General features: G+C 33.3%; 1 protein-coding gene across 2 annotated transcripts in view; it reads left to right on the forward strand.

The window, feature by feature from the left end:
* The first annotated feature begins 4,294 nt into the window (after window positions 1-4,294).
* Window positions 4,295-15,254, forward strand: part of LOC136037019 (ubiquinone biosynthesis protein COQ4 homolog, mitochondrial-like) — a 35,045-nt gene continuing 24,085 nt past the window's right edge. The window contains exon 1 of one of the 2 annotated variants that reach the window (XM_065719436.1): window positions 4,295-4,358. In XM_065719436.1, the coding sequence (XP_065575508.1) occupies window positions 4,353-4,358 (6 nt within the window). In that variant the 5' untranslated portion in view covers window positions 4,295-4,352. Of the gene's footprint in view, window positions 4,392-15,254 lie in introns of both variants that reach the window. The other variant, XM_065719435.1, reaches the window with a different exon arrangement.

Consider the following 15,254-nt stretch of genomic DNA (forward strand, 5'->3'; position numbering starts at 1 on the left):
AAAAATACAGAGTCAGGCACACAAATATAGACTCAGAGACAGGCAAATGCACAATAAGACACATTTGCACGGTAAGAGAGATGAAAAAACAAACAAAATCAGACACGCTAACCCACAGTCACAGTCAGAAGGAGGTAAAAACACACAAACACGTAGTTAGACGAACAAACACAGAAACAGGCAAACACACAGTCAGACACCTTTGCTAACGCTCTTCTATCAACAGAATTAAAAGCTTGCTCATAATCGATAAAACTGAGGACCAAAGGTGTTTGACAGCGAATGGACTTCTCAATTATTAACCTAAGAGTGAAAACTTGGTCGACACATCCTCTACCTTTTGTAAAACCGCACTGTTCTTCCCTTGAAACTTTGTCTACCGCATCTCTCAGTCTAAAAATTATGCTCATTCAAGAATGCCCTTAATATAAGTGTAAAATTCTGTTTAGTAAAGATGAAAAGAAAACCTTTTGATCACGTATGAAGGTGTAACATATTCTAGCCATAACGGTACTCTCACTTTTATTTCATATCTGATAACAATACTATCTGATAACACCCTCTAAGGTATTACTTAACGTGCAGGTGCATACCAAGTGCAAGTTATTTCTAGTAATAGATTTTCTCCTATGTGTCTCAGTTATTGCAGTCATAGGAAACACATAGTCAATAGCTTAATCATTCTAGTAAGCGAGATAGATTACTGGTCCATCTGGTTAATTCTGCTTTGTATTCGATGGAAATTCCCTTTTGAATTCTAATTTGAAAAAAAATCTTTAGAATATCAAGGTTCCCTGATTAAAACACATTGAAAAAAAAGAAATCACTTGAAGTATTATGTAACATCTCATGTGTGCACCGTTATTACGTAGCAAACATGTGTGTGTCCTCAGATATACGCGGAGATTCCTCATGGGGCCTGAAAAAACGAGTCACATATGAATGCGTAATACTTAACATAAGTAAACAATTCCCTAAGAACTAAAAAAAAATCACGAAGAAAAAATACCTTGAAGAAAAAAATGTCTTAGAAAACGTCTTGGAGTTTTTTGAAACGTCTTGAAGAAAAAATGTTTCAAAAACTTGTTGGGATGTGTTGAAACTTCATGAAACATTTTGAAGAGAGATGTCTTAAAAACGTCTTGGTATGTCTTGAAACGTCCTGAAATTTCTTAAAGACAAATGTCATAAAAAACGTCTTGAAAAACATCTCTTTAAGAAAACTTCCCTGCTTGACTAGTGGACTCTAAAAAACCAAATTACGTAACATCCCAAACCCTGTTACCTAACAACGAAATCAAAACCTTCCTATTACGTAACAACCAAAGTAAACCGTCCCTACTACGTAACATGAACCTGCATCTCTTAGAAGGCTTTCCTTTATGACGGAACAAATACCTGCTGGTGGCCATGGAATGACGCGATAGAGCTCCTGTGGAATCCATGCATAGGGCTTCCATGGAATCTAGGGATAGGGCTCCCGCTGAAACCATTGAGGCATCACTACTCTTATTTGATTGGAACTCAGAATTTATAGTACCCTTTTTAAAACTTCGAGTGATCGGAAGGTCGACCCCCCCCCCCCCAGAACCTCTTATATTCCCGCGATGCATCTGACAGAAATGTTGATATTGCCATTTTTTGTCACAGAAACTTCAAAAACAGCTCAATCGATTGAAAATTGTAAGGGCCAGCGCCCCTTTTTGATATTCGAAAGTGACTTGAGGGCAACTATCTTCCTCCCATTACCATAATTTCTTCACACGCATCCAATCCAGATTTTGGATAGCCAATTTTTCAGCGTAACTGAAAATTTCGAAATTATGTCTTTGAAGATGACAAGACCCCCACAAACCTCAGGGCAAAGGCTGTAAGTTATATCCTGGGGGCAAAAAGGCTTATATACTAATTTGGATTGTATAAACTTCGGAGGGGGCTCATCGGATTGTCAATCAGAAGTTCTAGTGCTCTTTTAAAATTCAAAGTCATCAGAGGGTAGATATCCCCCCCCCCGTACACACACCTCGTATTTTCCCAAAATTCATTTGATAGAAATTTTGTGACGGCCATTCGTTGTCGAAAAAGCTTCAGAAACAGCTTACTCGAATGGAAATTTGAAGGGTCAGTGGCTTTTTAATAGCCAAAAGCTATTGGAGGGTAACTAGCCCCCTCCCAAACCCACCCTTTTCCCAAAGACATCGAAAAAATTTTGAGATGTCCATTTTGTTCGACGTAATTGAAAGGTCCGAAAATTATGTCTTTGAGAAATGCACCCCCTCCACAGCCCTCAGGGCAAGAGTTGTAAGTTTTCCATGGGGCATAGAAGGTATTTATAGAAAGAATGATCGTAAAAAATTCGGAAGGGGCTAATTGGATTTGTAATCAGAAGTTCTACTGGTCTTTTCAAGACTGTGAGTGGTCGGAGGGCTGATTCTCCCATACTTCGTATCTTTCCCCAATGCATCCGATCGAAATTTTGATATTGCCATTTGTTGTCATAGAAATTCGATTGATAATTGAAAGGACTGGTGCCTTTTTAATAGTCGAAAGTGATTGGAGGGGAACAAAACCCTCTCCGTTGCCGTTCCCCAAATAAATCTAATCAAAGTCTTAGAATTCGTTTTTTTTCAGTGCATTGAAAGAACCGGAAATTATGTCTTTGATGACATAATGCATCTGAAAGAAATTTTTAGATGGCCATTTGTTGTCGTAAAAACTTCAAAAAAGCTCATTTGAATGGAAATTGAAAGTGCTAATGCCCTTTATATTAGCCAAGGATAATTGTTGGGCAATAGCCCCCCCCCACATCCTTCAATTCAAAAAAATATAATCAACATTTTAGCATAGCTATTTTGCTCAGCGCAAATGAAAAGTAGAAATTATGTCTTTGACAACTCCCAAACCTTCTCAAGACAGGAACATAACTTGCACTTTAGTGAAAAAAATGGTTGTGGATTGTCAGTTTAGTTACATATACTGATGTTTTCCTTAAAGTTTTAATAATTTTTAGTTTATTAAAAAAAATTATTAAATATTAAAAAATTTATTAAAAAAGTTATAATAGTTAATACTTATTTTGTTTATCAAATAATACGATAAATAACTGAATCGAACTCAAAACGAGCAAAAATTAATATAAGTAGGGCTGACAACCCTATACCTTTTCAAATTTTAAATGTTTTCAATTTGTTTTACTTGTTTAAAATGTTTTTACTAGGTATATGAAGGGGGAAGTCCTCCCCCTTGCACTCCAATTATAGCGCGAGTGTAAGGTGCCTTTTTTGAGAGTAACAAGAGACTCGAAGACGAGCAGGCTTTCCCTCAAGGATTCCTATAAAAGAAAACCAAGAAGATACACAATTTTTTCCCCGATGAAAAAGACAATGTCAATAAAAAACAAACATAAATAAATTTAAAAAACTTTTTCCACAAGACAAGTTTTTTAAAGAAAAGTAAAGAGATCTATTAAGTCAATAATGAGCAAATATAAAGTCAGATAATCTTCCAGCATTAAAACTACTACAAATCATTATCATTAAATAAATGAAACTCAAAACAAACAGAAATTATAATGAATAGCCGAGTCAAACTCAAAACAAGCAAAAATTAACATGAGTAGGGCTTATAACCCCTATTACTTCTCAAGACCAGAACACAATTTGTACTTTACTCAAAACAGAATACTCGTATGACTGAAATGTTTTCATTTTTCTTACTTTCATAAATGAAAAATTATCAAAACATTAACGAAGATATGTCAATATATGTTAATTTTACTGGCAATCCACGGTTATTTGTTTGTTTGTTTTTTTCAGTAAAGCAAAAATTGTGTTCTGGTCTTGAAAAAGCATAGGGGTAATTAACCCACTCATGTTAATTTTGCTCATTTTAACTCTGCTATTTATTTTAATATCTACTCGTTTTGAGTTTTATTTATTTATTGATAATTTGTGGTAATTTTACTTTTGGAATGTTATTAGACTTCATTTTTGCCCATTCTTGATTTACTGGGGCCCTTTACTTTTCTTTGAAAAACTTGTCTTGTGCCAAAAGCTTTCATATTAATCACCCAAATAATTCTTCTACAAGCCGCTTCTCCTTTATTAAACATAAGGTCTTTTCACAATAAAAAGTCTTTTCATTTTAACTCCTTTGATTTCGCATTTTAAAATTTTATTGGTTACCTTTGCTTCCCCCTGCCCAGATTTCGAGGCTTAAAACTGCTATTGAGTATTTCTTAACTCAATTTCAATAAAATTTTCAATTTTTTAGAGCAAACTTAGTACCAGCTATTAATGAACCAAATGATTACTCCGGCAGTACTGTATAGCTAAATTTAAAAATCTCAAGACATGCTTGTGAGTCATGCTGAAATAAGCCTTGAAATTATAGTTATGATTCTGAATTGAAGTTTAGACCAGAAATAGGAAAAAATGTCTTCTGAATTTCTTTTTAAACTATTAGTGGATTCTAAGATTCTAGAAACTACATTAGAACGTTGTAAAAAACTTACTTAGTCATTTAGGCTACTGTTTAGGCCTATAGGCTAGTCATTTTTTCAGTGGTGCTGCTCTTTTTGTTTTATTACTTTAGTGGTAAACAAGCAACAGAAAGAAAAGCAATGTTATTGAAAATAGCCTAGGCTACATTTATTCTAGGCATAGGTTGCATAATTTTGGGTATACATTTGGTTATATGTGCAACTGAGATCCCAATAAATGAAGTAGGGACAGTGTGAACACACTATTCTGTGCCTTTTACACTCTTTTCAATAAAATTCTAGTGATTGACATTTGACTTTCTCAGAAAGGGGTTAGGTTAGGAAAATGAAACTTTCAGGGATGAGTCTCAAGGCTAAAAGTATGTCCTGGGAAGGTATTTTGAAGCAACCATCTCCACTCCTTCTCCCTCTAGAGGTCCCTGACCTTTAAAAATATGTGTGTTATAAAAGTGAAACCTTGCAAAATAGATCTTCTGCTTGAATGAAGTAGGCTACAACAAAATTGTTTTCAGCTTCACAACTTTGCTCAATCCCAATTTATAAGGTTTTAAAGATATGCAAATACATTTCCTAAATTTTGAAAAAAAAAAAACATTGATATGGCTCAGAAATCTGCTCAAATAACAGGAATTGCATTTTCAGAACTAAAGGCAGAGAAATGGCAGCTGGTAACTGAAAATTAAAGTAAAATGTTGTTTTGTCAAAATTTCAATAGATATAGACCTGTCATGTAGGCAAATTTCAGGGACCTCTAGAGGGAGAAGGAGTAGATGTGGGTACTTCTTAATAACTTCCCAGGACATACTTTAGCCTTAAGACCATCTCTGAAAGTTTCATTTTCCTAACCTAACCCCTTTTTTGAGATAGCCAAAAGTCAATCAACTAGAATTTTACCCTCTTTCCAAATATAGAAAAATAGCCTAATCATTTTGCCCCCCAATACACCCTTCTTCTTATGGTCCCAAATATAGCCCTAGGATTTGGGCTATACAAGACTAAAAAATGCTTAAATAATTTAATTGCTGCTTTATAATTTACAATATGATCTGATTAGTCATATTTGGCACATTATCTTTAGTTTTTAGTTTCATTGTTAAGCTAGCCTAAACACAATATCTAAATCATTTTCTAATAATATATGATATCCAGATCTGAAATTCTTTTACAACCAGATATAGGCTTAGGCTAGTCTTAATTATTATTGATTGGTCTAAAGACACCATTCACAGAGAAAACAAATGATTTTCATATATTTTTATATTTTATATATTTTTATATATATTTTATATTTTTATATTTTTATATATTTTATATTTCATATATTTTCGTAAACTGGCAGCAGAATACTGAAAGATTTATTAAAAGTTAAGCTTGTTGAGTTTAATCCTTTTTAATTAGTGTGTTTTGGATATATGACTTTACTAGAATTGGTTTCTAGCATGTTTGTTTGATATTTTCTTAACCACTATTCTTAACATGTTTCTTGTGCCAAAAACAAGGAATTAGGTGTCACTTTAGGTTCCGTTAAAGGGCTTTAAATTAGAGTTGTAAGTGAAACAATTATGATTTTTAGAAAAGAGTAAAAATAGGTATTGATTAGTGTGTCATCTTGCCCTTACCTCAGTTATAGAATCTTTTATGTATTTATGGTAAAATCCCCAGCATTTAGACAGTTCCTAACCCTGAACAAATATCTGGATCAGGATGTGCCTTTTCTACACATGAATGACAGGCTCCTAATCTTGGACATATTGTAAATGGTTTAAGCCAGTTCTAATTGGTTTATAGTAAGGACTAAGCTAGTTGAGATTGGCTGACCATAATCTTGGAAAGCTTTTTTTTCAGCATTTATATTTATAAAAAAATAAATCTAGTCTACCCCCACAGCCTATTGAAATGCAATTATTTTCCTTTGCTACAAGATCTGCCAAAAATTAAAAACACAAAAAAGAGAGAAAAAATCAATGCAAAACAGCAAACAAGACTTCAGCCAGCAGAGAGAAAAGATGAAAAATCAAACAATTTGGATATTCGGCCTATATATAAACAAGGCATCTTCAGCACAGAAGAAACAAAATAACAAATGAAAAGATTAAAAAACTAAAATAAATTATAAACAATTAAAACCACAACCAATATAAATAAAATGTCAAACAATTGTCACAACCGATTTACAGAAGCTAATAGAGTTACTTTGGTGAGAACACCAAGGCAACTGAGTAAAAAAGTATAAACACTGAAAAGAAGTTAATTTTTCTGTTGCAAAATAATCCTATTATTTGCTAATATGTATGAAATTCTTCTTGGTCTGGTAGGTAATCTAGTCCCCTGGTAATTTTGTAAAATCTCAATTCCCTGTATAACTAATGGTTTATTTTTCAAAAGAACATTATAAATTACATCAATATTTAAATTTCCTGTATCTCTGTTTATTGAAAGATCAGAAAGATTTATAGAAATAAAAAAATATATGTATGCCAATATTGTAGTGAACAGAGATGCAGGAAATTTAAATATTGATGAATATGAACCATTATTTAAAAAGGGAATTAGGATTTTACAAGATCACAAGGAGACTAGATTACATACCGGACCAAGAAGAATTGCTTCAATATTAGCTAAAAATTGGATTTTATTGTAACAGAATAACAAACTTCATTTCCATTTTATACTTTTCTATTCAGTTGCTTTGGTGCTCTCATTGAAGTAACTCTATTAGCTTCTGTGACCTACAGGAATCAGTTGCAATAATTATATATTATTTTATTAACAGTAGTGGTGGTTTTATGTGTTTTTAGTTTATTTTAGTTTTGTAATTTTTTGGATTTTTATCTTTGTTTCTTCTTTGCTGAAGACACCTTGTGTACTTACAGGCAAAATATCCACACTGTTTTAGTTTTAAATCTATTCTCTCTACTAGCTGCAATCTCTTTTGTTGTTTTTCATTGAGATTTCCTCTCATTATTGTTTTTTGTCATGGCTGGGCAGTTCAGTTTAAGACCTTTCATATACCCAAAATTGGACAGCACTTTCCAGGATTGGGTTCAAGCTTTAAATGTTTGTTCAAGATTAGGATCCACCTTTGACTATCAGTGCATTTGAAATATTCAGCATTGTTTATGACTAGAAGAAATGCTCTAAAGAAATAGAGCAGGATAGGGATAATCCATGGAAAAAAAATGTGTATTGCCTCATTGTTGGCTGCCTGCCAATAGATTTTGACCCTTAGTAAGGAAAATATAAGTTCTAATTTGTGACTGCGTGACCTTTTTTCAGTTTTTCACAAATATTTTTTTCTATATGATTTGGTTGGAGTAACAAAAAAAAATCAAATTGTTCATAGCAATGAATGGTAAGTAAATAACAATCCTTGTCAACAAAAAAACTATAAGAGCATAATTATTGATAATGTTAAATCAGAGAATCAGCTTTCTACAGTGGTCCTGAATATTATTTTTTTATTAGTAATTAGTGCAGTTATAAGTACACAAGAAAGTTCATATAATTAATGAAAACACAAAGAAAACAACTTAATAAAGGGCAATTTCTCTAAAAACGCTTTCAACTTTTGCTTGCAATGCAAGAGTAACCATGAGCTGATACATAAAGCCACTATAATCAAAAATATTTCCTCTCAATGGAATGCTGGAAATTTCTGTATTTACCCCCTGAATGGATATGTTTTTTGTGTTTTATTATCATTTTTTTTTTCAAGGAGCGATTGTATTTATCTACTTGTTGCTTTGAAAAAGATTTATTTTTTTACAGTTATGAAGTATAATAGCCTAGAATATATTGTTTTTCTATTCAAATTAAATTAAAATTTTTTATTTGATTTTCTTAATTTTTCGTTTTAATGTTTTACTTTGAACAAACTACTTTGATAATGTGTTACTTTTTGCAAACACTGAGTCTAAAGGCATTAAACTGTCAATATTGTTAGAAAAAAAATATCTGTCCAATATTTTGGTATTGCTCAACAGAAGTGAATGCTGGGAGTTTATATCTTAGTTTTTGTAAGTAGGCTATTGTTTTGTATGTTTTTTTTTTATTACTTGCTTTTTCATTTTTATATACTTTTACTTTAATTGACATAGTTTTTCCATTGCCTTTAGAAAAATATTTGCTTCATTAAAAAAAAACAAGTTTTTTCAACTGAAAGTAAGGACCAATATTAAAACTTAAAACGAACAGAAATTATTACGTCCTAGCTATTGGGGTGGCGCTTCGCGCCACCCCAACACCTAGTTGGTGGGGGCGCTTCGTGCCCCCCGCGCGCATATGCCGTTACGCGCCATTGTAGTTGTGTTCCTGTGTCCCACCTGTGAATATATATATATATATATATATATATATATATATATATATATATATATATATATATATATATATATATATATATATATATATATGTTTTTAACTACGTAAAACTTGCAAATATACAACATTCTTTGCTGTCCCATTGTCTGTGTATATAAATATATTGTCAGGTTTACCAACTCTTGAACATGCAACATATAATTGTCCATGGGAAAAACAATCTGTATTCAGATCTATACCTTATTATTCTAATGATTTCCCTTGAGCTTTGTTGATGGTGATTGCTAATTGAACATTCCCTGTGTCCTCGTTGTCATTTATGTATCCCCCCTGTTCCCTCCGGCGTCCCCTTTGTAGTTGTGTCTCTGTGTCCCGGTCATCATTTATATTCCCTGTATCTCGGTCGTCATTTATATTCCCGGTGTCCCAGTCGTCATTTGTGTCCCTTATATACTTTTATCTTGCAAATATACAACATTCTTTGCTGTCCCATTGTCTGCACATATAAATAGATTGTCAGGTTTACCAACTCTTGAACATGCAACATATAATTGTCCATGGGAAAAACAATCCGTATTCAGATCTATACCTCATTATTCTAATGATTGCCCTTGAACTTTGTTGATGGTGATTGCTAATTGAACATTCCCTGTGCCCCAGTCGTCATTTATATATCCCCTCTGTGCCCCCAGGCGTCCTCGTTGTAGTTGTGTCCCTGTGTCCCGGTCGTCATTTATATTCCCTGTGTCCTGGTTGTTATTTGTGTCCCAGTGTCCCAGTCTGCAATTTCTCTTTGAGTGTCCCGGTCGTCATTTATATTCCCTGTGTCCCGGTGTTCCGGTCGTCATTTGTGTCCTGGTGTCCCGGTCTGTAATTTCGTCAGTCGACAAACATAACATAAGTCGACAAACAACTTCATGACGGCATAATGCTCAATCCTTATAATGACGTCAGTCGACACACAAACATGACGTCAGTCAACACACAAACAAACAACTTATTTTTATATATATAGATATGAGGGGGTTGCCCCTTGTTCAACACCTAAGTCTTTGTACTACAATGTTTCAGCACTGTTAAAAAAGTTACTTATTGTTCTAATTAAACACCCCTTTGTTTTAGGAGTTGTTTTTAAAGAATTGAGAAAAATTTAGATTTTAGCACAAAGAGTGAGATGCTGAGGAGGGAGTAATCCCCCTCATACACATAATAATTTCTGTTTATTTAAGTTATAATGTTGCTTGTTATTTTCAGTTGAAAAACTTTTTTAAATTTAATATCTGATTGTTCTCTAAATAATACCAAGATATCTGGCTCCACCTCCACATAAAGATTCCCCACCCCTCAGAAATAACATCTGGAAAATTCAATTCTGGACAAAATTTATCCTCTACAATTACGTTTAACACCTCGACACGTAAAATTGAATTGGTAAAAAGAAAACAAGACATATTAAGAAATTTTGTGTAGGAATTCTCGGAAATTAACACAGTATAAAATTTCCCTTGAAAATTTCAACCCCTGAAAGCTTTCCTCTCCATGGAAAATTCTCCCCTTGCAAAATCCTCCGAGCAAAAAAATCATCCTTCCCTCCTCACCTAAAAAATGTATGCATACTTCCCAATAACAAATATTATACATAAACAATGGGCATACTTTATAACTTAAAAACATTTCACCAGGGGCTGTAGGGAGTCATTTTATCTCCAAATATAGAGTTATTGGGCCTTTCAATTATGCTGAATCAGGAAGCTATCTCAAAATTTTGATTGGACCGTTTTGGGAAAAAAGTGGCATGGGAGGGCCTAGTTGCCCTCCCATTTTTGTCACTTAAAAAGGGCACTAGAACTTTTCATTTACGTTAGAATGAGTCTCTCCCAACGTTCTGGACCCACTGGGTCAATACAATCACCCTGGGAAAAAATCAAATAAACATATTTCTGTGGTCTTTCTTCTGACAAAATTAACAAAATTCCGCATTTTCAGATATGAGCTTAAAGCCCCCACAGTAGGATTCCTCGATAGGCTGAATCTGATGGTGTGATTTTCATTAAAATTCAATGACTTGTAGAAGGTCTTTCTCCCTTTTTTTGAAAATGAGACAAATTTTCTTAGGCTCTTAGCTTTTGATGTGTAAGACTAAACTTAAAGAAACTTATATATCTGAAATCAGCAGAATAAGCCAATGCTTTTGATATGTCTGTTGGTTTCAGTAAATGGATAATTGATATCCGTTTTTTGGAGTTTCAGTTACTATTGAGCCAGATCAATCCTTACTTATAGTTTGTTACCACAAAATGTTTGATTACCCGTCAAAATCCAAGCAGAGATCATTGAAATATTGATAGATTTATCTGCATTACCAAAAGCATTGTATTCGTAAAGCTTTGGAGTTTCATAATATGTAATTAAACTAATAGAAAAGGTTTTTCAACTAAAGTAAGGAGCAAGTTTAAAACTTAAAATATATTGAAATTACTGTGTGTATAAGGAGACTGTCCCCTTCTGAGCACCTTGCTCATTAAATGTGGGGTTTTAGTGCTTTAAAAAATCTTTTTTTTTCCAATTTCAAATTTTCTTTAAAAATTTGGACAAAAGCCAAACTTTACAGTAAGGAGCTATGGGGGAGACAGCCCCCTTTATACAAAGAATAATCTATTCAAATAGGTTTCAAATCTGTTCGTTGCTTTCAGGTGAAAAGCTCCATTTTTATTTAATTTCTTATTGTTTTCTAAATCATGCCCAGGGCTAACCAAGATATAATTTGAGGCACCAGTTCCTTATATCCCTAGTTAATCGCTTTTAAAATGTGTAAACTAATAATTGTACATTGATTAATGCCATCCTATGTTTCAAAATCGAAAAGTGTGGTTCAATCCCGCTTTCTGGGGCTATAATGAAAGATGGCTAGGCCACGTTCTACGGATGAAGGATGACAGATTACCGAAGATTGTCCTTTTTGGCCAACCGTCTGGGGCTACACGGAAAGCAGGTCGTCCTTGTCTGGGTTGGGAGGATGTCATAAATAAGGATTTAAAGGAAATGGGAACTTCCTGGGAGGGTGTAAAGAGGGAGGCTTTAAATAGATTAGGTTGGAGGAGGAGCGTGCGTAGCTGTGTTGGCCTCAGGCGGCTTGGTGCTGCAGTGAGTTATTAGTAGTAGTAGTAGTAGTAGTAGTTTCAATTTGCAATTTCAATTCTGGATAAAATTTGAATAAATTTTCAAGCCAATAAAAAATTGGCAATGGATAGCATTTGTAAAAATTCCTTGTTAATTTTACTACTAAAGAATTTTGGTTGGATGAAAATGAGTATTATTGTTTGTATGGATGGAAATTCCGGGAGACTTTTGATCTTCTACATAACTGAAGCCATCACAACCTCTACAATAGTATTTTCTTATTTATAAATACATTACATACATTTATTTAAATACATTGAAGTACTCTATATAAATAGAAAAAGGGAAATATTTCCATGTAAAATTACTGAAAACTAAGTTCTTAGCAGTATTTGCCACCCCAAACAAATTTCCTGGCTGGGTTGAAGATGACCTGCCTTTAATTTTTCACCTCTGTGCTGGCAGATAAGGAAATGTAACTTTTTAGCAGTTAATTCCTGTTCGCCCCTATCTCTTTCAACATTTATCTGAAGCCTCATGAGGAGTAAGCAGTTTTTCCATTAAAATGTACTTTTTTATTAATCTACTCCACCCCAACTTAAATAATGACTCACCTCCACCGCCCCTCCCCCTCATTATAGCTGATATGCAAATGCAGATGACCGAACGTAGCCTAATTTCATTACAAATAAAGTGGATCAACTTGGTTGAATCCAGCACTGCCACCATGTGATATTACTTCTTTTGCAACTGGGAAGCCTAAAGTATAGTTATTGATACTTTTAGATCAATTAGCTTCTCAGAATTTTAAATTGATTGCAAATTAGTCCTCTTTGGGGTAAAGTTGTAATTTGGTGCCCTAAAATGGCAGAAAACAAGACTTTACCCAGCCCCAATCTGTGTGGTCACTTAAAAAAGAGCTCTAAATTTATGTATCAATGAGCTCCCTCATTCATACATAAAAAAACAAATAAACATGCATCAACAATGTTCTTTTAAAAAAAAATGTCAGGAAGATTGCAGGTTGGAACCTCTACGGTAGGGTTCTCTGATATGATGTATCTAATAAAAGGATTTTCAATAAGATCACTTGCTGTTGGGGGGGGGGGATGTTTTCCCTTTTTTCAAAAATCTGGCAAATTTTCTCAGATGTTTTGTGTGGGTAATAATAAACTGAAAGAATTTATGTATGTAGAATCAGCGTAAAAAGCCAATACTGCCGGTTTAACAATTGTCAAGACATTCCCATTTTTTATTTTGGTGAATATTGGCCAAAGTCACTTTTTACTCCCAATTCTTTATCACAAACTATTTGATAAGATTCTCTTGTGACGAATTTTTTTGAACTTTTTCATTTTATTTAGCTGAATAGGAAACTAAAAATAAAGAGAGTCAATTTTACGCTGGATAGTTAAGTTTAAATTTTGTTTTTCTTTTGCTATCCTATCTTTTTAAGTGTCTGAACATATAAGGGATCTGAATTTAAGGGGGAGAATTGTCCTGTTATGAAAAAGGTACATTTTACATGGCCGTTATTAAATCAAAACGTGGTAAGACGAGTCTACATCTGCTATAATCTACGGAAGCAATAAATCTTTCTGTAATTTTGGTTTGAGTTTGATTTTTTAATATTAAATGCATAATAACTAATTAAGTTATCGATTAATTGATCCCTTTGCCAGGAATCCTTGTCAATCAAAATTTACTGTATTTTTTTCATTTTGCATGCAATTTAATTACTCTTTTTAATTTGTCAAGATTAAAAAGAGATCTTCGGGATAGATCTAATATTCATGATCACAGAACTCGAACAAGTGGAGATATTGAGGTTCCTCGCCTAGTTTCAAGTAGGACTGGTTTTTCATTTATTTTTAGAGGGGCTAAGCTATGGAATAAGCTTGTTCCAAGTATCAAAGTATTGCCCATTAATCAATTTAAAGCCGTGCTGCGTGTGGGGTTTCTTGGTAAGTATACCTTTGAATTAGATTGAGATTGATTGATTTAATATTAGAAATAATTTCTAATTTTTGTTCTTTCCCAATTAAGCAAAAGTGATTTCATGGCTGTACAAAGTCATCTTTTTCTTCATGTAACGATATGTTTTTATTTGACAATAAAATCGTATCGACAAGGCTCCTGAATTCATCTTTCAGAGAATATTACTGCTCAAAGGACCTCGTTGAGGTACGCTAGAAAGGATAGTTGGCCTTATGGTGTCCTGCAACAGGTTCCACGTGTGAGAAAAAAAAAGAAGTATAACCAGGTCTCATGTCAAGAAAGATGTGAAATACCCTCACTTAACTATTGACATAAATAACAAATGATTAGGTGATTTGTGTTTAATCCATTGTGGGGAATTTTTTGTTTTGTTTATTTTTTGTATATTTATGTTGATGCTGTAGGCTTGCATTTACTTTGGCTTGATTTATTTTTATTTTTATTGTGTCAGAGCTAAAGTATGTAACACAGTCAGTGCTTGTTTTTATTTTTGTACTGTAAGTAAAATTGTAATATTGTCAGTGCTTAAGTATGCCATCAGGCATGTGCACTGGTTTGTCATATTTATTTATGTAAATGTTGCAAATAAAAAGTTATCTCTCTATCCATCTATCTATCCTGATTGGTGTGAGTTGACACATGATTCTTAGATCTTTTTACAGTAGGATGCAAAGCCATTTGGCATAAAGAAAGATATAACATTGACCCTTATAATAGATGACGAGCCGATACCTTCATCACAACTCTATGGTATTTCATTGCCACCAAATGAGGCAGATATTAGATTGCTAAGATAAGATAAGATTTATTCTTATAACACACATACAATATTACATTTTACTATTTCCCCAAAGGCTCTTTGGCCTGTAAAAAAGGGGAAAATGAACGAGCCACTTACTCAGAGAAGAAAGAAAAATAATCACTTACTCACAGAGAGAAGAGCAAAAAGGAGAAGAGAGGAAAATATAAATAAAATGAAAAACTATAGAAAACAAAACTAAATAGACTAATAGATTGAATAGACTAAATTAATTATGTAGATCTGTAGATAAAATAGACTCCAATGAAATAATAAGGAAATATATATGCATTCATACACACATATACACATATAAAAAGAGATAAAATAATTTCTAAGAAGCCAATGAATTTTTAATAATTTTTTTGAAGTGGCACCTTCGAGCTGATTCGGGCAACTTATTCCATACAATATAACTCGCAATTAAAGGATTAAAGTCTGACCTTACACAAGGAGTAAAAGGAACTTGAATATGATTTTCGGTATTGCGAAGATTATAATTATTCTGATCAGAGG

This window comes from Artemia franciscana, chromosome 16, assembly GCF_032884065.1.
Source record: "Artemia franciscana chromosome 16, ASM3288406v1, whole genome shotgun sequence".
Lineage (NCBI taxonomy): Eukaryota > Metazoa > Arthropoda > Branchiopoda > Anostraca > Artemiidae > Artemia > Artemia franciscana.